General features: G+C 39.5%; 2 protein-coding genes and 1 long non-coding RNA gene across 4 annotated transcripts; 1 reads left to right on the top strand and 2 right to left on the bottom strand.

Annotated features, from left to right (window-relative positions):
• Positions 1–1,776: 1,776 nt before the first annotated feature.
• On the top strand, positions 1,777–11,787 carry D12 (YEATS domain containing 2 homolog D12). The gene is made up of 10 exons (XM_034982669.2): positions 1,777–2,289; positions 3,460–3,601; positions 4,262–4,396; positions 4,674–4,887; positions 5,048–5,216; positions 5,639–5,787; positions 6,323–7,443; positions 8,347–8,870; positions 10,156–10,275; positions 11,642–11,787. The coding sequence occupies exons 1-10, from the start codon at positions 2,111–2,113 to the stop codon at positions 11,769–11,771; spliced, it is 2,883 nt and encodes a 960-aa protein (XP_034838560.1). The 5' UTR covers positions 1,777–2,110; the 3' UTR covers positions 11,772–11,787.
• Positions 11,788–16,018: 4,231 nt separating this feature from the next.
• On the bottom strand, positions 16,019–27,357 carry LOC117994553 (testis-expressed protein 9-like). Of its 2 annotated transcripts, none has more exons than XM_069507970.1 (7): positions 27,074–27,357; positions 26,160–26,535; positions 25,310–25,531; positions 24,635–24,732; positions 23,395–23,535; positions 22,267–22,434; positions 16,019–16,260 (listed from the first exon to the last, which is right to left on the bottom strand). In XM_069507970.1, exons 1-7 carry the CDS (start codon positions 27,176–27,178, stop codon positions 16,051–16,053), a joined length of 1,320 nt encoding a protein of 439 aa, XP_069364071.1. In that variant the 5' UTR covers positions 27,179–27,357; the 3' UTR covers positions 16,019–16,050. The 2 variants fall into 2 exon arrangements, with proteins under 2 accessions (XP_069364071.1, XP_069364072.1); XM_069507971.1 differs by having other exon boundaries at positions 16,020–16,260; positions 26,181–26,535.
• On the bottom strand, positions 16,800–21,565 carry LOC138404324 (uncharacterized). Its single transcript, XR_011238324.1, has 2 exons — positions 20,050–21,565; positions 16,800–17,291 (listed from the first exon to the last, which is right to left on the bottom strand). It is a non-coding gene; the product is annotated as an uncharacterized lncRNA (long non-coding RNA).
• Positions 27,358–27,384: the final 27 nt, after the last annotated feature.

Raw genomic sequence — 27,384 nt, forward strand, 5'->3', positions numbered from 1 at the left:
CAATTTAGCATGGGTGTTTTCTTCTCCAAACTAATTGCCAAAAGTACTGACTTACTTGAACAAGTGCAGCTGGGGTGTACTTAAATTTGGCACGTGAAAGACCTTTGGGCTTCAAGATTTAAAAGCAGAGCTCAAATGAACTATAGAACCTATCAGGGACTCTGATAGATGTCACGACATTACAGTGTCCACCAGACATTTACACGGAAGCTGAAAAAATTGAGGATGGGTGCCCAAATAAAGGAGTAGTCTATACGAGAAGTAAAGAACAGGTGCTTGTTGGAAGCAATTTTTGTCCTACCTACCTACCAGACATCAAAAATGGTTAAACTGGTGCGAAACCTGGTGGCGGTTAACTTTCTATGATCCACATGTGGACACTAGGCAATTATTGACGTGGCTAAACTCAAAATTACTAAACCATTTATCATACAGGACCTTAAGGTAGAGCTCAAGCGCTAACTACAGAAGCTCTCATTTAAGCACACACTTCCCGAGATATCTAGACGAACCTATATGGACAATTGTTGCCCTGGAACGAAGGGTTGACAACTGAAAGTCTGTGTCACCGGGAAAAATATATTATATACTTTATTTGGCCCAAAGAATGACACTCACTTTTAACATAAATACGGATGGACACTTTCAAAACATAATAGTATAACAGAAAACATAATTCTCTATTAATGTACTAGTATACTACAGTAGTACTACATGTATGTCTTTGACACAGGAAAATAGGTCAAGCAGAATGAAGTTAAGAATTTAAATATATTGTAATCTTTTTATCACCAACTGTAATGAAACTGAAGCCGCATCACGTACTGTAATAGATCACTGGAACAGTTCAGTTCTTAAGCAATGTGGCAGCATTCCTGTATCCCCAGGGATTCATCAGTGGATCAACAGTAGTTTCTTTGGGGACAGATAACCAATCAATGGACGATATACTCGTATCTCGTGGTAACTGGAGATTACCAGACACTCTTGTTGAAATCATTATTGCCCGGAGGAGATCTCAAAATAACTGAAGCTTATTTTTCAATATAATCATTATATGGTCCGGTTTGAGTTTTAGTAATCCTTATCAAAATTACAGACATAAATCATTTAAATTGTTTGTCTTTTAGACATTATATTTTAACTTATTAACCCTGGTTAGAAATAACAATAACTTTAATAGGTGACAATGAATGAAGGGGACGTGGTTATTTGATCTTACTTAACGATTAATATTTTTGTTATTCAATTGACAGATTAACTCCCTTTGATTCATCATAGCGTTGTGGGTAATACATTTCACCAGCAGATAACAAACACGTCTTCATACATAAATGCTGTATGTTTTCCGGAGGCACATCAATATGACGGTTTTACATTACAATAAAACCGATATTATGTGCCGAGAGGGAAAACATACAGCATTGCAGGAACTTCTTCCTGGTGAAGACTATGACATCCAAGATGGCAGCGGCTCACTGCCTTGCTGGGTGAGACACTAGCGCCCCTATATCCGGTAAGGTAAACTACATTATTGCATAGGAATATACATGTTTATGGATGAAGCGCGCATATATGCGGTGAGTACATAATTGCTTCTTCATACATAAATGCTGTATGTTTTCCCTCTCGGCACATAATATCGGTTTTATTGTAATGTAAAACCGTCATATTAATTTTATTACATAAGTTGTATTAATAAACACGATCGTTAATGATCGTGAAAATTTTGAACATAAGCTTAGAATTTTTTCGCGATGAGTTTGAATAACCGCAATCCGCATTTTTGTTGCGCAGAAGACACGAAGATATTGGACGAAAAAGAAACCCACCCAAAACGCAACGGTTGTTGACCCTGCTGCCTCCTGTCAAATAATTATAATATTTTTTTTGGAAAAAACCTGAAAGTGCTGAAGCGATTATGTATTTGGTTATTCCATTTTGTTTTATTTATATTTATCAATAAAAAAGCTACAAGCATTGGGAAGGGAAATGTGATAAAACAACTTTCGCGTTTGTATTCAATGACGCATAAACGTTAATCGTAAAATCAACATTTCAGTTGTAGAGTGTTTTTCAAACGCTTAGTTTAGTGTGATTTGTTGTAACAATGGAATTAAACGAGGAGTACCACGATCCAGACTACCCCGAATTACAAGTTTGTGTCAAAGAAGAGGCGCCGAGTCTTACAGAAGAGGAGAAAATAACCAAAATCAAACAGATCGTGCGTCGCGAGTTTAGGAAGGAATTGGATGCGAGAGAGGATGAAGTGGCGTTAATAGATCAAAGGTTAGTCTATTTACGGCTTATATAATAAGTACGGTTTATTATAATATAATAATACTGCACGACTTGAGTGTGTGATCTAAAAACTTTGTAGAACATGGTTAGAATTGTGATTGTTTGACAACTTGGTTAACACATAATCTAAACAGCTGATCCGCCCTGTCTTCGCTCTGGTGGTATTTCTGATAATGCTTATTCAGTTCATAAGCCCATTTGCGTTGCATGTAGGTTCTCTCTGTAACATATTATAGAGATAACCTCCATGCAACATTTTAAGACGCAGAGTTAAAGTTATATGATATGGAAAGGTGGTGAAAATGGTATTTATTAATCAATGGAAATTATGGCGCTGAAAAACTGAAAACCAGCGCTGAGCATTGTGAGCAGTGCTCGGCTATGCTGAGTATGCGACCTATTGTTTATTGTTAGTTTTTAGTTTGGATATATTAGATAAAACATTGTACATATTACTAGCAGCAGTAATGAAAACAATAAATCATATTTATTACTATCCATATCCATACTAATATTATAAATGCGAAAGTGTGTCTGTCTGTCTGTCTGCTAGCTTTTCACGGCTCACCCGTTTAATCGATTTGGATGAAATTTGGTACAGAGATGGCTTGCATCCCGGGGAAGACTTTTGATCCTGGAAAATCAAAGAGTTCCCACGGGATTTTTAAAAACCTACATCCATGCGTACGAAGTCACGGGCATCAGCTAGTTATTAATAAAGGGAATGCAGGGCATTGTCAGTCTGAGCGAATATGGTGGCCCGCAGGTTTGCCCGATGTACAGATGCTGTGAAAGTGACACTGTTCAAAGCATACTGTACATCCTCATACTCAGCAAGCCTGTGGTTTCAGTACACGCAAAGGGCTTATGATGAATGCTTTAGTGCACGTAGGTTTTTTATTTATCTTCTCTTCTTTTTATGCATTCGATTATTATGATTTCGAAAAAATACTACTGTATTACGGAACCCTCGATGCGCGAGTCTGACTCGCATTTGGCCGGTTTTTTTTATTTGGATTTGCAAAGCAACACAGCAGCAGCGTTGCAGTCGCGCTGCCAGCTCGGCTCGGCACTTTGCGGCGAATTTGGAGGCACCCTTGTACGAGTTTGTTTAGTTCACAATGACCAATTTTACTCTAGTTGCTTTCTTGTCATCAGGATGATAAAAGCGCGAAGATACCTCCACCAGCTCCGATATGCCCTGGTGGTGAACTTCTACACAGAGCAGAAGCTGCAGATGAGCTCCAGCCAGATCGAGGATGAGGTGGCGTCACAGAGCGAGCCTCGGGCCAGGGCTGAGGTGAGTCATCATCATCACCATCTCCAATATCCCCGAGGGATACCATGGAAGTAGAGGTTATGCAATTAACGTTGACGATCTCCCTGGCGCAGTGGTAAGCATGTGGTCTTATTAGTGAGAGGCCCCGGGTTCGATTCCTGGCAGGCATTTGGAATTTTATAATTTCTAAATTTCTGGTCTGGTCTGGTGGGTGACTTTGGCCGTGGCTAGTTACCGTCCTACCGGCAAAGCCGTGCCGCCAAGTGATTTAGTGTTTCGGTACGATGGCATGTAGAAACCAAAGGATCATAGGTTTAAAAAAATTGTTTTTTTGGGCTGATGCCATAACAGAATAGACTAGAATATATTTTTATTCAAGAAAACTTTTACAAATGCTTTTGAATAGTCAAATTATTTACCGCTTGTTCAGATTACTAGAAAACTTCTAAAGCCAATTCAAATATATAAAAGGAAAAGGTGACTGACTGACTGATCTATCAACGCACAGCTCAAACTACTGGACGGATCAGGCTGAAATTTGGCATGCAGATAGCTGTTATGACGTACTGAGAAAGGATTTTTGAAAATTCAACCCCTAAAGAGGTGAAATACGGGTTTGAAATTTTTGTAGTTCACGCGGACGAAGTCGCGAGAATAAACTAGTCAAATATATGTTTACAGGTGTCAAGTATTCTACGCGACAGTCAGCGTAGCCTGCACCCCTCAGTGCGAAAATTGCTGGGGAAGAAAACTGTTGACATGGAGGAGATCTTCCGATCCAGGGCTCCGAGGAATAAGACCAGGGTTGATTATTCTGTAAGTAGCTTGATATTAAATGGTATCTTATTATTAACGGAACTGTTATACCCCCTTTACTTGTACTATAAGACATTGCTAACATGATTCTAGGTCAATGGGAACTGGGAAGTACCCTATGGGTTTTGACTCCCTTGACAGGTCTTGACAGACAGACAGACAGATAGGCAGACAGACAAGAAGTGATCTTATAAAGCTTCCTTTTTTTCTCTAGTTAACCCAAACTGAACCCCAATTGACTCAAAAAACTCCAACAATATCTAGTGAATTTTTGTAGGCCATGGTCCACGCGAAAAATGTGACGATATCAGCGGACACCACCAAAACCCTGCGACCTTCCACCGAAGAGCCCCTCAAGACTGAGGAGGCGAGCTGCAGCAGTGTTCCGCCTAGGAAGGTGCCGCGGCACCTGGAGCCGAAGGTGGACAATGTGCTGACGCTGGACGGAGTCACCAGGAATAAACAGAAGCATCGATACAGGATCATTATTGGTAAGTGCGTTAACATTCCAGTAGCATTAGCGGGTCAATCAATCAATCAATCAGCCTGTTTGCGCCCACTGCTGGACTTAGGCCTTCCCAAGAGCACCACCACACACGATCCTCCGCCTTCCTGTTATATCTGTTATATACGAAATGTTATTCATTCCAGGTAACACGTCAAAATACATGCCCCCGGCGTCGCGCGCGGACCGCTCCACACACAAATGGCTGCTATATGTTCGCGGGCCGCCGCTTCAGCCCGACGTGTCGAGGGTCATAACTTCCGTCACAGTCAGATTGCATCACTCCTATGCGCCGCATCACGTCGTCCTTATAGAGTAAGCAAACACATGCCCCCGGCTCGCGCACGGACCGCTCCACACACAAATGGCTGCTATATGTTCGCGGGCCGCCGCTTCAGCCCGACGTGTCGAGGGTCATAACTTCCGTCACAGTCAGATTGCATCACTCCTATGCGCCGCATCACGTCGTCGTTATAGAGTAAGCAAACACATGCCCCCGGCTCGCGCGCGGACCGCTCCACACACAAATGGCTGCTATATGTTCGCGGGCCGCCGCTTCAGCCCGACGTGTCGAGGGTCATAACTTCCGTCACAGTCAGATTGCATCACTCCTATGCGCCGCATCACGTCGTCGTTATAGAGTAAGCAAACACATGCCCCCGGCTCGCGCGCGGACCGCTCCACACACAAATGGCTGCTATATGCCGATATATAACAAAATGTTATATTTGTTTCAGCAAACCACCTTTCCAAATCTCGCGACGCGGCTGGGGAGAGTTTCCCGCGAAGCTCACCCTGGATTTCACGATGCCTCACTACAACCGCCCGGCCACGCTCACGCATACTATCAAGCTGGATCGGAACTACACTGGCCTACAGACTCTAGGTAACTGGAATAGTTTAAGACCTAGAGAGACACATTAAAGGATTCCTATAGGATCTTAAGGAGAAATGTATGGAAAAGTCTGGGCCGCCCGCGCGCAAATTTGATACACGCTTTTTATAAATATTTATATTTAAAATTCTATGTGGTCTGTTACCATAAAATAATACCGTAATTTCTTAGTGCATTAAACGTTGAACGTAAATACGAAATTTTATTGTAATTGGTATTTATATCAATCGAATAAAACTGGTTTTTCTCCTAGTGGTGGCGTAAAAAATGCGTATTTCGGGGAAACTTCGCGTTTTTTTTTGTATCAAACCAAATTGTGCCAATCGTGTTTTGGCTCTCGTAATTCGCTAAAGAATATCTGTAATTTTTTAAAAATAAATAAATAGATTTGTAGTTTTGAGGCCAAAACTTGATTCTTTGAACATCCGAAATGTGCCTTAACGCCTTAACAACCTAAGTTCGTGTGGAAGAAGTCGCGTATCAGCTATTTATCTATATGACATTGATATAGATTATTGTTTTACAGGTGCCGAAACAATAGTAGACGTATGGTTATACAGTACGCCAGAAATGCTACCATTCGAATACAAGACTGATCAAGAATCTACTGTAAAGACAGACGCACAGACAGACATATTACTGAAAGACATTAAGACAGAGCCGCTGAATGAAATTAGTGAAATAAGTGAACAAATGGATGAAATCAGTGAACAAATTGATGAAATCAGTGTAAATAAGCAAGCAGAAACAGATGAATGGCTCAACTTCTTCACTAATGACACGACAGAGGTTAATGTTGATGAAATGTTCATCAAAAATTTTAAAACGGAGAAAAATTTAGACGACATTGACCAAACTGTGGCAATAGATGCCAAAGTCAACCAACCAGCGGCAAAAGAAGTCAAAGTCAACCAAACTTTGACAAAAGAAAGCAAAATGAACCAAATTATGACAAATAATTGCAAAGTTAACCAAACTAAACCAAAAGATTGCAAAGTCAGTGTTAAAATTGAACCAACAGATGACGCGATGACTAACGGAGACTACGAAAACGACAATCATGAACAGGAAATGAAACCAGGTGAACTGACAACTTCAAAAAGAATAGTCAAATACATGGATCCTAATACAAGAAAAATTTACTACCTAGAAGTCGATAGAAACCTAGATTTGAATAAAATCCAAGAAATAGTTATAAACTCGCGAGGTCAAATCAAAACGGCCAAAATCAGCCCCAACAAAACTGACAACGGTCTGAGATTCGTGAGAAAGAAAAAGGGTGAATCTTTACTAAAACCTGAAATAAAAAATCAACTGGTTAAAAAAATAGACAATAATAACCAAATAGTAATAAGCAATGGTTTCGATCATATAAAGAATGATCATTGCTACCTAGCTAACGATTGGTGTATACAAAAACCTATAATTGAACCAAAAAAGGAAGTAACTAAGGATTATTTGAAAGAAATGAAGTTAACTATAGCAAAGTTAAGTTGTACGAGAGCCATAGTCAGTTGTTTGTTGAGGAGAATTCCAGTTGTAAGTCAAAATGCTATGGATTCCGATTTTGGTTCAGCTTTTCCATTTGTTGTGTGCAGTCACGAGAAGTATTGGAAACTGGATTTCGCTAAGAGAAGAAATATTGAAGTAAGTATTTATAATAGGGTATTTTACCGTTTTTTAGGGTTCCGTACCTCAAAAGGAAAAACGGAACCCTTATAGGATCACTTAGTTGTCTGTCTGTCTGTCCGTCTGTCTGTCAAGAAACCAACAGGGTACTTCCCGTTGACCTAGAATCATGAAATTTGCAGATAGGTAGGTCTTATAGCAGACATTCGGGGAAAAATCTGAAAACGCGAATTATGGTTACATCACACAAAAATAATTAAATTGTGGTCATGAACTAATAATTAGTATTTTCAATTTTCGAAGTAAGATAACTATATCAAGTGGGGTATCATATGAAAGGTCTTCATCTGTGCATTCTAAAACAGATTTTTATTTATTTTTATGGATCATAGTTTTTGAATTATTGTGTAAAATGTCGAAAAAATACGACTGTAGTATGGATGCCTCGGTGCGCGAGCCTGACTCGCACTTGGCCGCTTTTTTTAATTACTAGTTAATCGCTCGCGACTTCGTCCGCGTGGACTACACAAATTTCAAACCCCTGTTTCACCCCTTTAGGGGTTGAATTTTCAAAAATCCTTTCTTAGCGGATGCCTACGTCATAATAGCTGTCTGCATGCCAAATTTCAGCCCGATCCGTCCAGTAGTTTGAGCTGTGCGTTGATAGATCAGTCAGTCATCTTTTCCTTTTATATATTTAGATTGGGATTTTTTTCAGTGACTGCTTTTAAATGTAAATAGTTATTCAAAATTTTTGTATAATTTTATTTTATCTGAATTTATTATAATACCTTTATAATTGTTCAGCCTGGGACAAATTTTGTCCTTCTCGTTTGACATTATGATAGATATCCAATACGAAAATTGTGTCAAAACGTAAAATTTAAGTCCAGTTGATTGAAAGTACATTTTTCTTTCCAGTGGTCTCGAGCGAAACTAATTAACAAGTTGCTAGTTGAAAGATTCCAAAACGACACCGAAAAAATATGGCGAACTAAACAGATATTGGTATTTTCACGTCTACACGGTTACTACCCGGTTAGACCAGAAACCGTCCAAATCAAACCGGAAAAACCAGATATGGAATCCAACGAGTGGTCGTCCTGGAACGATTTGGAAAATTCCAGGAAATCCGAATCCAACATCCGTGAACTGTATCCGAAATCGACGGATTTGTGCAGTTTGACAGTTTTCAAAAGTGACAGTTTTGTGTGTAAAGATGACAGTAGTGTGGACTTGTGTGACTCGGATGAGGAGATTGACATAGTGAGTGACGTCAGACCTGTCAAACGGAAAAGTGAAGTGGTTTCGGAGTGCGATGACAGTTTGACAGCTTTGCCTGTCAATAGTGAGGACAGACTGAGGTTTTTGTTTATCGAGAAAATGTGCGCAGATATCGGCGTGGAGTTGAGGAATGAAGATATTGGCAATGGATACTCTTATAGGTGAGATTTCAGTAATCATCATCATCATCATCATCTTTTTTTTTTTTTTTATTCAGATACAAGTTAGCCCTTGACTGCAATCTCACCTGGTGGTAAGTGATGATGCAGTCTAAGATGATAGCGGGCTAACCTGGAAGGGGTATGGCAGTTTTTATCAAACGCATACCCCTTTGGTTTCTACACGGCATCGTACCGGAACGCTAAATCGCTTGGCGGCACGGCTTTGCCGGTAGGGTGGTAACTAGCCACGGCCGAAGCCTCCCACCAGACCAGACCAGAAATTTAGAAATTATAAAATTCCAAACCCCTGCCAGGAATCAAACCCGGGACCTCCCACTATTAAGACCACAGCGCTCACCACTGCACCAGGGAGGTCGTCAAATCAAGATCCTTCTTTCCAGGCACATGCAAACTGTGGAACCAACTCCCATCGGCGGTGTTCCCACTAGATTACAACATGGGGTTATTCAAGGGGCGGACCAACAAATTCCTAAAAGGCCGGCAACACACCGGCGGTTCCTCTGGTGCTGCAAAATGCAAATGTTCATGGGCTGCGGTAATCACTTAACATCAAGTGACACGCCTGCTCGTTTGCTCAGTATCTCTGTTAAAAAAAAATCATTATCATCATCAACCGATAGACGTCCACTGCTGGACATAGGTCTTTTGTAGGGACTTCCACACGCCACGCCAGATTTCAGTAATACTTTTCTTTTATTCTGATACAAGTTAGGCCTTGACTGCAATCTCACTTGGTGGTAACGGTAAGTGATGATGGAACTAAGATGGAAGCGGGCTAACCTAGAAGGGGTATGACAGTTTTTGGGGTTCCGTACCTCAAAAGGAAGAAAAAAACCGTTATAGAATCGCTTTGTTGTCTGTCTGTCAAGAAATCTAACAGGGTACTTCCTATTGACCTAGAGTCATGAAATTTGGCAGGGATTTGGTAGGTAGGTCTTATAGCTGACATTCGGGGAAAAATCTGAAAACTGTGAATTTGTGGTTAGATCACACAAAAAAATTAAATTGTGGTCATGAACTAATAATTAGTAAGTATTTTCAATATTCGAAGTAAGATAACTATATCAAGTGGGGTATCATATGAAAGGGCTTCACCTGTACATTCTAAAACAGATTTTTATTTATATTCATGCACAATAGTTTTGGATTTATCATACAAAATGTCAAAAAAATACGGCTGTAGTACGGAACCCTCAGTGCGCGAGTCTGATTCGCACTTGGCTGGTCTTTCCTTTTGACTAACTTTGTGTATAATTGCCAACAGTGCAGTGCACTCCGTCCTCCTGACAGCCATGAAATGCTTTGCGGAGGAGATCACCCGAGCAGGCTTGGCTGACCAGCTGGCCTTCGCCAACGACCCTCAGCTGCCCAACGTGTGGATAGGGTGAGTTTACTATTTCATCGTCATCATCATCATTAACCAATAGACGTCCACTGCTGGACATAGGTCTCTTGTAGGTACTCTTGGTATTCATAAGCACTTTTAAAAAGTTTACATGAATAAAAAAACATTCTATTCTATTCTATTCTTCCACACGCCACGGTCTTGCGCCGCCGCCATCCAGCGGCTCCCTGCGACTCGTCTGATGTCGTCCTAGTGGGGAGTCTTCCGGTGCGAGTTTACTATTTACAATGAACCAAAAGCTTAATTTGCTATAATCCGCTGAAACAGGTCGAATCTGTATGGTGCAACATGCAGCATGCGACATGCACCGCCCGCCCTCCCACTGCTAAACATGCAGGAAAAAATTGTGGATTGTAGGGTCTTCATCTCCTGAGGATGCTCCGGTGTCGGGGCGAAACGTGCGTCGAGTGTGTTTAGGATTTGTGTGGTGCTGCGTGGTGGTGGTGCGTGTTGCTTGCCGAGTGGCTGCTTCTTCCTGCATGTTTAGCAGTGGGAGGGCGGGTGGTGTATTATATATGTACCTGTGTATATCTTTATCTATATATTATTATTAAGGCATTTCTGTGCCTATTAATATACATATTACTTATATTATGTACTTATATTATATTATGTACTGTTATATTATATTACGAATGTTGAGATGGATGTGTGGTGTGACAAGGATGGATAAGATAAGGAATGAATATATAAGGGGTAGTTTGAAAGTAGCGCCAGTGGTAGAAAAGATGAGGGGTAATAGGCTGGCATGGTATGGGCATATAATGCGGAGGGAAGAAAGCCATGTCACTAGAAGAATGTTAAGTATGCATGTGGAAGGAAAAAAGAGGAGAGGACGACCAAAGAAAAGGTGGATGGATTGCGTGAAAGAGGATATGCGTGAAAAAGAGGTGGATTATACATTGACGAATGACAGGAATGAGTGGAAGAAGAAGACATGTTGTGCCGACCCCACGTAGCGTGGGATAAGGTAAGGAAGAAGAAGATTACTTATATTATAATTATTATCTTTATGTTCCCTAACAACTTACGTACACCTTAAACCCAGTTTCACTAGCCCTTAAATCCTCTTCAACCTAGTTGCCTGGTAGAGATCGCTTCACAGCGATAAGGCCGCTGATTGTATGTTCTTCTCTTACATGTTTCTTTTTGTGTCTTTTCTTTTTGGTGTACAATAAAGAATATTAAACTAAACTAAAACTAAACTAAACTGCATATTGCATCATACAGATTCGACCTGTTTCAGCGGATTACAGCAAATGAAGCTTTTGGTTCATTGCATATCATGGACTTCTGCAAAGTAACGCCTGCTTCTATACAATCCCCAATTTTTGTTAAATTCCAGGTCGTCGTCCCGCAGCTCAGTTCGCATAGAGCACGTGTACCGCGGCCTACAACGCGCGCCGCGCCTGCGCGCACTCTGCGCGCCCGGGCGTCGCGCCACCGGCTCCAATGTTCACAAGCAGAAACTATAATAAACATGACGAGTTTTTATAACGAAGCCTTCTTATTGCGCCTTTTTTCCTTTACAGTTGAAAACCTATATAACGCGTAAAAAATGACTCCTCACGCGTCATTTTAACTTTGTGTCTTTTTTCATGTCAAAAGTACGATTTTAGTCCTTACTAGCTGATGGCCGCGACTTCGTCCGCGTGGATTTAGGTTTTTAAAAATCCTGTGGGAACTCTTTAATTTTTCGGGATAAAAAGTAGCCTTCCCCAGGATGCAAGCTATCTCTGTACCAAATTTCATCCAAATCGGTTGAACGGTTGAGCCGTGAAAAGCTAGCAGACAGACAGACAGACACACTTTCGCATTTATAATATTAGTATGGATTATAAAGGTGAATCGGGTGAACCGTACTTTTGACGTGACAATTGACAGAGAGTTAAAATGGCGCGTGAGGAGTAAATTAGTACGCACTATATTTACTACTAGATGATGCCTGCGTGGATTTAGGTTTTTTTAATCCCGTGGGAATTCTTTGATATTCCGCGATAAAAAGTAGTCTATTTCCGTCCCCGGGATGTATCCTAACTCTGTAGGTACAAAATTTCATCCAAATTAGTTAAACTGTTAAATTTAACTTGTAATATATCGTGAGGAAACCTGCATGCCTGAGAGTTCTCCATTATGTTCTCAAAGGTGTGTGAAGTCTACCAATCCGCACATGGCCAGCGTGGTAGACTATGGCCAAAACCCTTCTCACTCTGAGAGGAGACCCGTGCTCTATAGTGAGCCGGCGATGGGTTGATCATGATGATGAATCAGTACCCTTATTATAAATGCGAAAGTGTGTTTGTTAGTTGGTTTCTTGGTTTGTCCTTCAATCACGTCGCAACGGAGCAACGGATCGTCGTGATTTTTTGCATGGATATAGTCCAAGACCTGGAGAGGGACATAGGCTACTTTTTATCCCGGAAAATTAAAGAGTTCCCACAGGATGTTTAAAAACCTAAATCCACGCGGACGAAGTCGCGGGCATCGGCTAGTACTTAATATGTCGTCTCAAAGGTTTTTAGGCCGATATGAGTTACAACTTACAAATCACAACAAGCGGCACAATACTGGTTTGTGGAAATCCCAACAATACTTAGGCGCAACGCACACCAACAGTGCCAAGGCGCGCTTTGATAACAACTCTTAATTTCAAACTAGGCTATATAGAGTAACTAGAACACTAGCAAGCCTTTACCGCTATTGTCACACCTTAACACAAACCCATATCAATAGCCATTTGCCTTATACCTGTAGTTTTAAGTGATTTAGTATTTTTCAAACCCGCAATGTATAGCGTGCAAACTCGGGGTCAATGCCCCGCCTTGAGCCCAGATGTTTTATTTGCAATACATTGCGAACTTTTTAAAAATATAGGTTTATTTCTTGTAGTAGGAGTAGATACCTATCCTATCAATAATTATGAGTACTATCACCTGTTTTCGTTTTTGCTAGCATTCTGGTTACACCCTGTATGCTTGGGCGTAACGGCTGCAATAGGCGTCCTCCTTGTTTAGTTTTCAGTCTCCTACTACTTTCCACTGTAGATAAAATATGTCAAAGTACATAAAGTCGAGTTTTAAGTTGTTGTTAAAAGACTCGACACCGTTCCACTCCGTCTGTATGCATCGGGCCTTATTCTCAGAGATAAGTGATGACTTAAGACCTTTAATGTTCATTAAGGCCTGCGCACACGAGGGGCTTTGGTCCGCGGAGCACAAAACTCCCCGAAATAATCAAGCAAGGTTTACTAAAATATCGATATCGAATTTAAATGTTGATATTTCAATACATTGATCTAGTACGCCGATATATCGATATTTTTATAAGGTTTTCTTTCTAGGTTTATTTAAGCGTAAGTACCTATACCTAATCGAAAAATTGGAAATAAAAACTAATATAGATACATCGACCTTTAGAATGAGATTTCGGCTTTGTTGAGCGTTGTCTCTGTCACTCATACCTATATGACGTTTTGTCGGCCTCAACGACAGAGACAGTGCAGAGTGCTCTACAAATTTGCCATTTCCTTCTAAAGGTCGATGTACATTACTTTCGGCCGCGTACTGTACGTCGAGGTCTAGCTGTCCCTCGTGTGTGCAGACCTTTAAATAACTGGAATAGTAATATTGACCCAATCGATAATAACTGACCTCAGAGATAAGGTTTCCGCTTAAACAAAATCACACAAAATGAACCAGTCTTACAATTTAAATCATTGAGTTATATATACGCTTGAATATACTTAGATTTATTTATTCTTTTTACCGAAAATGCGTATAGCATTATTATTTACGGTGGTTTTCTTAGCTCTATGCAGTGTGAGAGGCGAACATTTAGTGGTGGGAGACATAGGTAAGCTATACTATAGGTACAATCACTACAATTTTCCCACTAGATTACAACATGGGGTTATTCAAGGGGCGGATCAACAAATTCCTAAACGGCGGTTCCTCTGGTGCTGCAAATGTTCATGGGGGGCGGTAATCACTTAACATCAGGTGTCCCGCCTGCTCGTTTGGTCGCTATCTCTATTTTTTTTAAAAATCAGTGAATATTTGAATTGATCTTGTAAATAGAACTTTGTAATACATAATAGAATAAAATAATAGAGGACAGTAATTTTTTGAATTGATTTAATTATTTAAGTAGGTACCTATATTTTAATTGTTGAATTTTATTATTCTTCGGTTAATTGGATTTTGTTGTTGTTAATACATGAATTTTAATAATGTAAAATTAGAATGATAAGATATTTCGCATGCCACTCTATTGCAGATTGTAGCTACCTCAATCTATGCAAATAAAGAAATGATTAAATGATTCTTGCTGGTTCTTCTCGGTAGGAACGGCATTCCGAACCAGTGATAAATTAAACTAGTTAACGTTTCAAAAGCACTTGTAATAAGTCTACTTGAATAAAATAAAATCTATTCTATTAGGACCCCGCGCTGTCCTGGCAAAGGAAGAGACGGCAGAGTATAACCCCTTTCCCTTCATGAAAAGGGTTAAAACGTACTTCTATTCTGATCCACGTAATCGACGTATAGTGGTAAGTACTCAAAAAGCTAGCGATCCTATCGTCATTTTGGAACGGAACGAAAAAAGGACGTTGCTTTGCGAAATAATGATCTTCATTTGGTTTACAGGGCATCCAAGCAATAGACATGTTGCACAGTAAGGCCTCCGTGAACATTACAGCGGGGGGCCTCGGTCAGTCGTTCGTTAACTTGCGAATGAAGAGCGAGCGCGGCAGCGGACTGCAGTACAGCATCGGCATCTACGTCAGCCCCGACTTTCATTAAATGATTACGTTTATTGCACTTTTGTTTCATTATTATGTACCTACGTAGTATGTACTTCATCAATAGACATGTTGCACAGTGAGGCCTCCGTGAACATTACAGCGGGGGGCCTCGGTCAGTCGTTCGTTAACTTGCGTATAAAGAGCGAGCGCGGCAGCGGACTGCAGTATAGCATTGGCATCTACGTCAGCCCCGACTTTCATTAAATGATTACGTTTATTGCACTTTTGTTTCATTATTATGTACCTACGTAGTATGTACTTCATCAATAGACATGTTGCACAGTGAGGCCTCCGTGAACATTACAGCGGGGGGCCTCGGTCAGTCGTTCGTTAACTTGCGAATGAAGAGCGAGCGCGGCAGCGGACTGCAGTATAGCATTGGCATCTACGTCAGCCCCGACTTTCATTAAATGATTACGTTTATTGCACTTTTGTTTCATTATTATGTACCTACGTAGTATGTACTTCATCAATAGACATGTTGCACAGTGAGGCCTCCGTGAACATTACAGCGGGGGGCCTCGGTCAGTCGTTCGTTAACTTGCGAATGAAGAGCGAGCGCGGCAGCGGACTGCAGTACAGCATCGGCATCTACGTCAGCCCGGACTTTCATTAAATGATTACGTTTATTGCACTTTTGTTTCATTATTATATACCTACGTAGTATGTACTTCATCAATAGACATTTTGCACAGTAAGGCCTCCGTGAACATTACAGTGGGGGGCCTCGGTCAATCGTTCGTTAATTTTTTTACGCGTATTCTACCTGTCCAGCGAATGGTCATAGCACAGAACATATAATAGTAGGTACGTCATGCTCATGGCTACTACAAAATAAATAACAATGTTTGAAAAACCATCATTTATTACAAAAAAGTATTATACATTACATACTTATAATTTTTGAAACAGGATTTCTAATTTTTTTTGTGTCTGTACACAAAAAAAAATTAGAAATCCTGTTTCAAAAATTCACAATATTCTTGTTCTAACGCTTTAACAGCGCCGTCTGTCTGTAGCAACGCGTTCTGCTTCTTGAGATTGTCTATGAGAGCGGTCTGTCTGTCCGTACGTAGCGTTAGTGTCTTTACACGTGCTTCCAGACGTTGGATGGTGGACTGGTGCGAGGCGGACAGCGTGCGGGTGGAATCGCGAAATTCCTGCAAATATACCATTATTGTACTTAACGCTGTAATTATCATATTTTTTGTGTTATCTATATATATAAAAGGAAAAGGTGACTGACTGACTGACTGACTGAATGACTGACTGACTGATCTATCAACGCACAGCTCAAACTACTGGACGGGTCGAGCTGAAATTTGGCATGCAGATAGCTATCATGACGTAGGCATCCACTAAGAAAGGATTTTTAAAAATTCAACCCCTAAGGGGGTGAAATAGGAGTTCGAAATTTGTGTAGACCACGCGGACGAAGTCGCGAGCATAAGCTAGTCTAAATATATAAAAGGATTGACTGACTGACTGATCTATCAACACAGCACAGCTTACACTACTGGACGGATCAGGCTGAAGTTTTGGCATGCAGAATGAAAATTCAACTCCTAAGTGGGGCTGAAATTTGTGTAGTCCACGCGGACGAAGTCGCGAGCGTAAGCTAGTTAACAATAAACCTCTACAAACAAAGTTAGTTTAGGTGGTTCGTTGATGAAGCAGTGGGTTAAATAAAAACCAGCAAGCAGTATAATCGCTCCAATTTATTTATTAATCATTCATCGCAATAATAATCACTGATTTATATTTAATACTATTTACAACACATTAGTTTTTGCTTACACTGATGTATTTATTACTGTTTATTTATATCACTATTAATTTGCATTGATTTACTTGTCACAATTTCTACTTACACTGAATTTACCGATTAACTAATATTTAGAACACAAACTGGCATAGTTTTTGCTGACACCATGTTACGTACAATAATATCTCTCGAAATGAGCTCTCATGGCTTTTTAAAGCTGTATCCCTACCGAAGGCGTCCGGTAGGTGGGCTGTGATTCGCTGTTAGGCTGCGGTTGGCGGTGATTCGCTGTCAGTGGCGGTAAGTGGCTGTCATTGGCTGTGATAGACCGGCTGGGCAGTGATTAGCCGGCCTCACATAGGTTGGCTCGGGTTGGCTCGGATTGGCTCGGGTTGGCTCAAGTGTGTGGCGTAACATTCGGCCGTCCTGAAACAATGATTGCTCCCGCAATGGGAAAACGTTTGGTTAACTTTCTAGTAGGCAATAGCTCAACGAGATCTTCGGTTTCACGTTATTTATAGGAATAGTTGGCAATATAGGAACCGTAAGCACTGTGATATGGCAATTAAGGAGTCTGTTGCACCCAGGCATGTAAATAATTTGTAGCCTCCAAGCCCCTTAATACTTCAGGACCTACCAATGCCTACCAGCTTAGTTACAAGAATGTACCAGGGTAAATGTTATCAGTGTTTACTTTTGTTGCAAAGCTTGTGGGGACTTGCCGCTAAATAACTAAATCCCCCTGTCATACAAAGTTACATTATCTAGTTAGCTTTATCCTATCACAAATTTCGAAAACAACATATTATAATAACCAACCTGTATACTGATCATAAGCGATAACCTTTCGCTATCTTACGGAAGGGTCATATTATGTGATTACTGGTTAACATGAACTCTGTAAAATCCTAATCCAATGCTATTGGTTTGTGATTCAACCTGCGATCTTATCTAACTATAAAACCGAGACAGAAATCTCAATATTCATCAAAATTATTACCGTTTTCAGTAAGAATTTTATTATTTTCCATGTCTTACTTTTAAGATTTTTTTTTTGAAAGACTAACCGGCGGTAAAGTTGAAGTAAATAGCTACTTGCTGTGAGTGCTATTACCCCTTATAAGGAATCTTACTTAAATTCCTGCATGTAAATGTTTTAACGAGCAATGAGATGAAAGTACTGCTACCGAATACCGAAACTTAAGACTTGGCTACCGAAACTTAGACTTGGCTACCGAAACTTAGACTTGGCTACAAAAACTTAGACTTGGCTACAAAAACTTAGACTTGGCTACAAAAACTTAGACTTGGCTACAAAAACTTAGACTTGGCTACAAAAACTTAGACTTGGCTACAAAAACTTAGACTTGGCTACAAAAACTTAGACTTGGCTACAAAACTTAGACTTGGCTACAAAAACTTAGACTTGGCTACAAAAACTTAGACTTGGCTACAAAAACTTAGACTTGGCTACAAAAACTTAGACTTGGCTACAAAAACTTAGACTTGGCTACAAAAACTTAGACTTGGCTACAAAAACTTAGACTTGGCTACAAAAACTTAGACTTGGCTACAAAAACTTAGACTTGGCTACAAAAACTTAGACTTGGCTACAAAAACTTAGACTTGGCTACAAAAACTTAGACTTGGCTACAAAAACTTAGACTTGGCTACAAAAACTTAGGCTTGGCTACAAAAACTTAGGCTTGGCTACAAAAACTTAGGCTTGGCTACAAAAACTTAGGCTTGGCTACAAAAAGTTAGGCTTGGCTACAAAAACTTAGGCTTGGCTACAAAAACTTAGGCTTGGCTACAAAAAGTTAGGCTTGGCTACAAAAACTTAGGCTTGGCTACAAAAACTTAGGCTTGGCTACAAAAAGTTAGGCTTGGCTACAAAAACTTAGGCTTGGCTACAAAAACTTAGGCTTGGCTACAAAAAGTTAGGCTTGGCTACAAAAAGTTAGGCTTGGCTACAAAAAGTTAGGCTTGGCTACAAAAAGTTAGGCTTGGCTACAAAAAGTTAGGCTTGGCTACAAAAAGTTAGGCTTGGCTACAAAAAGTTAGGCTTGGCTACAAAAAGTTAGGCTTGGCTACAAAAAGTTAGGCTTGGCTACAAAAAGTTAGGCTTGGCTACAAAAAGTTAGGCTTGGCTACAAAAAGTTAGGCTTGGCTACAAAAAGTTAGGCTTGGCTACAAAAAGTTAGGCTTGGCTACAAAAAGTTAGGCTTGGCTACAAAAAGTTAGGCTTGGCTACAAAAGTTAGGCTTGGCTACAAAAGTTAGGCTTGGCTACAAAAAGTTAGGCTTGGCTACAAAAAGTTAGGCTTGGCTACAAAAAGTTAGGCTTGGCTACAAAAAGTTAGGCTTGGCTACAAAAAGTTAGGCTTGGCTACAAAAAGTTAGGCTTGGCTACAAAAAGTTAGGCTTGGCTACAAAAAGTTAGGCTTGGCTACAAAAAGTTAGGCTTGGCTACAAAAAGTTAGGCTTGGCTACAAAAAGTTAGGCTTGGCTACAAAAAGTTAGGCTTGGCTACAAAAAGTTAGGCTTTTGGTATCTAATATCTATGCAATTTCGTAGGTAGCTCATGATTGAATTTAGGCAATACAGGATCTTTAGTCAAATAATAACAAGTGTTCTATCCATTTCTACTATTTCAGCTACTCGTACATAACCAGGTAGGCGTAATAGCACAAACTGAACTAGATCTAATTATGTAAAACGTCAGTCTAGTCGGCTTAGTAAAATTTTTGACGGTATTTATGGTCCACCTGGCTAACAATGAAGGACACATGGCTAAATCATATGGTTCAAAACAAAATTACCATTTAAACCGAAAATCTAAAGGTAGAATGAGATTAAATTTACTCGGTTGAAAACTTGTCAGCAAAAGTACGTTACATGTGTTGTACATACAAGCACTACTCTTTTTTTCAGGTAACACAAGTATTATCAAAACCATAAGGATGTCTAACTAGTAATGGTTATTACTAATTCGTTTCCTAAAGTGCCTGATTCTGCCGTCATTACACTATTTACTCGTACCAATACACTGGCTCGTACATTATGTGAGACTACGTCTAGAGCCGTATGCGAGTAAGATTTACTTACTGTGCTAAGTTACAACACGTACCAACATCATGAACACTACCTTTAGTATAATAATATATAAAAAAATGAAGTCATACCATACAACATAAATGAGCACTCCCGAACAGGCAATGTTGCGGCGGCATATAGGTACCCGCTGGCTGCAACCCTGCACTCCATGATGAGGTACCTCGCACCGACTGCTGGCGTCAGGCCACAGAACAAAGCCGCTAAGTGGTGACCATCATAGGTGGTGACACTTGCACTTCACGGACTCGCCAAAAGTTCCGAGAAAAGAAAGATAACTTTGAACACAATATCGTTTAAATACAAGTAGCTTCCGGTTGGTTTATGAAGGACGTCTCTCCCTCTTATAAAGATCTATATTCATTTTACAACAATCTAACACCAGATAAAAATTAATTTCACAAGAAACTCCACAGTCAACGTAAAATATGATAATATGTAAAACAGAGTTTGAGCACACTGAAACTGTTTAGCAATTGACTCTTAAGATAATATCTGATATCATTGTGCCCATCAAAATCATTTATACGTATCTCACACCTGCCCTCTGTAGTCTGTATGACTGCGGCGGGAATATCACCGACTTAAAAAAATTAACCTTAGAATTACACTACGACTGAACCGTTTACAAATATGAAAAAAAATTACGTCAAAGCTTGTTTCAAAATAATATTCTGGCTGAGATATGCGGGTAGTCTGAAAACTGCTATCATCGATTACTAGATATTTTTGTTAACTTACGCGAAGCTTAAAGGAAGGGTTACTGTTTGACCTGAAATATGTATGTCTGTTCGTAACTACTCGACAACTTAACCAATTTTGATAAATGATACATCATTCGTCTTGATGGCGTGTGTCACCAAGTACATAAAATACTTAATAAAAAAACTTAAAGTTGCGGATTTTATGCGCTTTAATGTGCGGGCTGAAAAAGGTGCGGTGCAAACCGCAGTCAGGGGTTTTTAGAAAACTATTTTTAAAATTACTTGTTAAGTTTTACGTACAGGTATTTTATTTATTTACGGACAAACTCAAAAATAATGCTGTCTTTTTTTTTTAAAACATTTTATGCATGATTTTTAGTTCTTTTTCCTTAGTTTAGACAACATGATACCTCTCATATAATATTTTTTTTTACTGTAGCGGTATGGTGATATAGCACTCTTATGGTTTTCCACATAGGAAAAACAGCATGCGTGGTTGGGAAGCACTTCAACTAAGACACCAAGTATGTTTTCTAGAATTAAACTGCGAATTCAAATTGCGGGTATCTCAGTGAGATGCTGCGTATTTTACACTATGCATTAATATCATTATAAACGGGATCAAAATTTGAAATGAGTAATGGATGGATCATACCTCGGTTAACATGTCTACGTAGCTGTGGAAGGTTGACATCGAGTGTCGAAACCATAAACACTGCAGATGAATATCTCTTTCCAAAATTCTTCTAAGGATTTTCCGGGCCGCAGAAGTGTCTTCTTGCCGCTCGTTTTACATGAATTTTCACGTGGTGATTTGTTCTATCCTTGCGGACAAACAAAGCAGCCCGTCTTTTCCGAATCGGCGCGATTATGCCACATAGCCTTCCTTATCCATCCCACTTCTGAGATGAAGCAGTGGGTTAAATAAAAACCAGCAAGCAGTATAATCGCTCTAATTTATTTATTAATCATTCATCGCAATAATAATCACTGATTTATATTTAATACTATTTACAACACATTAGTTTTTGCTTACACTGATGTATTTATTACTGTTTATTTATATCACTATTAATTTGCATTGATTTACTTGTCACAATTTCTACTTACACTGAATTTACCGATTAACTAATATTTAGAACACAAACTGGCATAGTTTTTGCTGACACCATGTTACGTACAATAATATCTCTCGAAATGAGCTCTCATGGCTTTTTAAAGCTGTATCCCTACCGAAGGCGTCCGGTAGGTGGGCTGTGATTCGCTGTTAGGCTGCGGTTGGCGGTGATTCGCTGTCAGTGGCGGTAAGTGGCTGTCATTGGCTGTGATAGACCGGCTGGGCAGTGATTAGCCGGCCTCACATAGGTTGGCTCGGGTTGGCTCGGATTGGCTCGGGTTGGCTCAAGTGTGTGGCGTAACATTACCAAAAGTGATTCTTACCATTTTTCTTCTTCTGTAGTACGGAACACCCGGTGCGCGAGTCTGACTCGCACTTGACCGGTTTTTTCAAAACTTCCACTCGAGCGTAGCCGGGGCGGAGCAGCTAGTATTAGTATAAAAGTAAGTATAGATTACAAAACCTACCTTTTCAGTCATTTTGGCCGTCTCAAGTTGTTGTTTGAGGGTAGTTATAAATTCGTCTTGCGACGCGCATCGCGCTTCTAGGCTCGCGTTCTTGCTCTTCAGCTGTTTGAGTTCGTTTGTCAGTTTGTCTGTCACGCTCCGTTGTTCCTTGTAGAGGCGGTCTTTTTCCTGACAATAAAATAGTATACATTTATTTAAAATTTTAAGAAAAAAACAAAAAATTTGCATGCAAAATGTCTAAAAAATACGACTGACTACGGAACCCTCGGTGCGTGAGTCTGACTCGCACTTGGCCGGTATTATTTTTGATAAGTCAAGATAAGATAAGTCTTTAATTCTCAATTTAGAGAAAACTTCGTTAGTGTGATTCAGGCTACATGTTCTACTTTCACTTTAGATTGAAGATACCCGTGATGCCATCTAGCGAGATCATTGTGAGTTGCTTTATGCCTTAGGTTCGTATCATGCCAGCATGTGGCGACCGCTACAGTAGTTTAAGTGAGGGTGGAGGGGTTTTCAGGAAAGTCCAAAATTCATTTTTTTATAATAAAATCTCGCAAACTTTTTTTGACTTTCCTTTACACAAGTTTAAAAAATCTATTAAAAGTATGCTCCTGGAAAAAGCATATTACACAATTGAAGATTATTTAAATGATAAAAGAGCGTGGATTTGACCTGCAGCTCGTTCCAGCAACGCGCAGGACTGCAAATACTTTTCGTATACATGGCATAATATTGTATATCAAATCTTTGAAAAGAACAACCGCCGAGTTTCTTGCTGGTTCTTCTCGGTAGGAAAGGCGTTCCGAACCAGTGGTACATGCATCTGACGATTCAAAAATACTTGTAAAAGTTTAATTGAATAAAAGAAAACTATATATAGTATATATGTACAGTATAGAAAAAAACATCACTAAAAATTTTATATTTACAATAAATATACGCCGTCCAAATGGTCATTTATGGGCATTGTGCCCAAAACACTGGCGCTGTTACCTCGCTGAACGGCAAGGCTCAACCGTTGAGCGAAATAAGTTGTGATATTAAAGTACTAACACCATTGAATAAAAAATATTTTTATTTTATTATATTTTATTCGGCCACGCATTGGTCCGCCAATCAACTCACGGCAAGTCTGTTCTCTGCGGCGGCGTGCTTAGCCTTCGTGTGCGCGGTGTCGGCCCGCATGTTGTTGGCTCTGTTGAGTAGAGTCAAGCGCTCACTCTCTAACTCCGCCAGATATGCCATATGTTTGTCACATTGCTTCGCCTGAAATACACAAAAACATGTTTCAAGCTACACACACACACCTAAACACGCGCGCGCTCATACACACTCTAAAGTAAAAATAAATCTCTATATATATTAATGAATCGCTAAATGTGTTGCTGACCGCAAATCTCGAGAACAGCTGAACCGATTTCGCTAATTCTTTTTTATAGTATTCCTTGAAGTACGAGGATGGTTCTTACGGAGAGAAAAATTTTAATATTTTGAATCGACTGTTAGGCGGAACGAAGTTCGCCGGGGCAGCTAGTATAAAATAATTATTATATGGGAATATATACTAAACCCCACGACACAGGTTAATCTAGTTTGGGGGCAGTGGCGTGCAACTCATAGAGGCATAAAAGCGCTGCTTACCCAAGAAATAGTTAACTCGGTTGAAATGGCTCAATGCTCATTATTCTTTGACTGGCTTACCTAACTACTGCTTACCCTGGCTTTAAACCCTATGCACGCCACTGTTTGGGGGTCGAGGGTAATTTTAAGCAAAATAGCATTTTACTCTTTTTTTGGTACAAATAAAGATTCCTAGTGGTTAGGACGTCCGCCTTCTAACCGGAGGTCGGGCGTTCGATCCCGGGCACGCACCTCTAACTTTTCGAAGTTATGTGCGTTTTAAGTAATTAAATATTGCTCGCTTTAACGGCGAAGGAAAACATCGTGAGGAAACCTGCATGCCTGAGAGTTCTCCATAATGTTCTCAAAGGTGTATGAAGTTTGCCAATCCGCACTTGGCCAGCGTGGTAGACTAAATCCTCTGAGATGAGACCCGTGCACAGTAGAGAGCCGGCGATGGGTTGGTCATGATGATGATCAATCACGTTGCTCTGTTGCGACGTGATTGAAGGACAAACCAATAAACAAACACACTTTCACATTTATAATATGGGTACTGTACTGGGCTCTTCTCAGACCTGGGCGCGTTTCGAACCCTCGTAGCTTTAGTTTTAAGTTCGCGTAAAAATTATCACCACTATATCATCATCTTGCAAATGCAAACCGACTATCAAAAAGCGTAATTTTTTTACCTACTTTGAATAAACGTTTTGACTTTGACTTTGATAAAAGTAAAATAATATACCTTCTGGTCTATAGTTGCTTGTAACTTATCAATTTGTTCCTGCATTAACTTCACTTTTGCAGACAGAAACTTGCATACATTTTCCACTGTCAAATTACCTGAAAATAGAAAAATTAAAACCGGTCAAGTGCGAACCGGACTCGCATACCAAGGGTTTCGTACCATCGTACAAGATATAACAAAACGTACTTTTTAATTTTTAGGGTTCCGTACCTCAAAAGGAAAAACGAAACCCTTATAGGAACACTTTGTTGTCTGTCTGTCTGTTAAGAAACTTATAGGGTACTTCTCGTTGTCCTAGAATCATGAAATTTGGCCTTACCTATAAACTCACCTATAGGGGAAAATCCAAAAATCGTGAATTTGTGGTTACACCACAAAAAAAATTAAAATGAGTTCCTTCACAAACAAAAATTACTGTTTTCAGCTTTCAAAGTAAGATTTAATATACCAAGTACTTTCGAAGTGAGATAACTATATCAAGTGGGGTATCATATGAAAGGGCTTTACTTGTACATTCGAAAACAGATTGTTATTTATTTTTATGCATAATAGTTTTTAATTTATCGTGCAAAATGACGATAAAATACGACTCTAGTACGGAACTCTCGATGCGCGAGCCTGACTCGCACTTGGCCGGTTTTATATGTATAGAGAAGATTTACTTTATCTTACCTTTCATAAAAGATGTTGGTAACACATTATCCTTAACATTAACAGATACAAAAGCGTACAAAAACTCAAAATCATTTGCTTTCTTATCACTAGACAAGATGTAACATTCACAACTACATCTAGTATTGCTGGTCTGTATGTCTGTACAACTTGTATTGTTACATCCATTTATATTATCGCCTGTACAATTTGTTATATTGTTATATCCACATCTATTGGCTTCTGAAAAATTTGTAAAATTGTTACATGCATTTTTTAATAAAAATGGCGAGCAAACGAGCAGGCGGGTCACCTGGTGTTAAGTGATTACCGCCGCCCTTGAACATTTGCAGTACCAGAGGAACTACCAATGTGTTGCCGGCCTATCAGGAATTTGTTTGACTTTTTTATTGTAATCTAATTGGAACACCACCACCTAACACATTATTGGTTTCTATATAATTTGTTATATTGTTATATCCATTTCTATTAGCTTACAATTTGTTATATAGGTATTAGTAATGCATATATTTTAAGATCTCACTCGCCATTTTAGATCTATGTATCAACTGTCATGTCAAAAGTATGGTTCATCCTTAAATTAAGTACGAAAATTATGCTTTTGACAAGACAGTAGGCAATGGCTCATTTTTTGCGCAACGGATCAGCCTGGCTGTCCAGCGCGGAAATGCAGCCAGTATTCTTGGCACCCTTCCACGTGGGCATGATTTATATAGTAATTAGATAAGGCTAGCTTCAAGTTTTATTGTAATATTTTCAATAAACAAAAATGGCGAGTGAGATCTCAGAAAATATGCACTATCTAAATCCATTTGTATAAGCTTTTATTGAACTTCTTATATGCTAGTACCTTCTTTGTATAATCTAGTACCTTGTATACAGTTTGTTATATTATTACATCCATTTTTATTGGCTTCCGTACAATTCGTAACATTATTACATCCACATCTATTTGCCTCTGTACTTGTAACATTGTTATACCCATTTATTTTAACGTCTGCATTTGTTGTTATATTGTTATTCACAAATTCGTTAGAGACATTATTTTTGTTTGCTATAGGAACTTTTTGGTGGTGAAGTTTTTTGGTGTTTTTGTGTGGTGTTGTAGACTTTTTTTCTGGTGTTGTGTTGGAAGATGATGGTGTAGCACAGCAGTGTTGTTTTATGTTTCTGTGCACAGGGCTTAGTGTCAGCTTGCTGAATTCGGAGAATATGTCTTGCTTTTGCTGTAATTGAACAAAATTTTATTTCAATAAAGTTATTTTTTATTTATAAAGTAGGTACCTGCCTACTCCATTTTAAATTAATAAAGTTCTTTTAACACATTTTTCATTTATTCATTACTTTTTTTTAATTTAAATAAACTGGTGCTTGGCTGCAATCAGACCTGGTGGCTAGTGATGATGCAGCCTTAGATGGAGCACGCTTGCCTAGAAGGCGCCCTCCCATCATAGTAGCCTAGTGGTTAGGATTTATGGCTCATATTCCGTAGATGGTCAGACTTCAATCCCAGCTATGCACCTCTTCTCAAAGTTATGTGCGTTTTAAGTAAGTAATTGCTTTAACGTCACTTGCTTTAACGGTGAAGGAAAACATCGTGAGGTAACCTGCATGCCTGAGAGTTCTCCATAATCTTCTCAAACGTGTGTGAAATCTACCAATTCGTACTGGATTGGTAGATTTCACACACATTGGCAGAATGGCCTATACTTCTCATTCTGAGGGGAGACCTTCTGAGGAGAGGGGAAATTGTCAAAAACTTACCATAACATGCTCTATTTCCTTCATCAAACTCTCAGTTTTCTTTTCCAATTGCTTATTAAGTTTTTTAAACTCATTTTCACGAGCTAAAAGATCTTCTGAATCCATTTAAGAAAAATACACAAAAACTACTTAAATCACTTAACTTGTATACTCTTGACGTTAAGTTTACCAATATTCAAGTTAGGCTTAAGTTCAAGATTTTTTTACTGTACTTAAAACTGCTTTATTCGTAAAATAATTTCGTCCACAAAATCAGCCATGTTGCCAAGGTTCTAATGTCAAACATGTCATCAAACAAATCACGTTACCAT

Source organism: Maniola hyperantus, chromosome 27 (assembly GCF_902806685.2).
Source record: "Maniola hyperantus chromosome 27, iAphHyp1.2, whole genome shotgun sequence".
Lineage (NCBI taxonomy): Eukaryota > Metazoa > Arthropoda > Insecta > Lepidoptera > Nymphalidae > Maniola > Maniola hyperantus.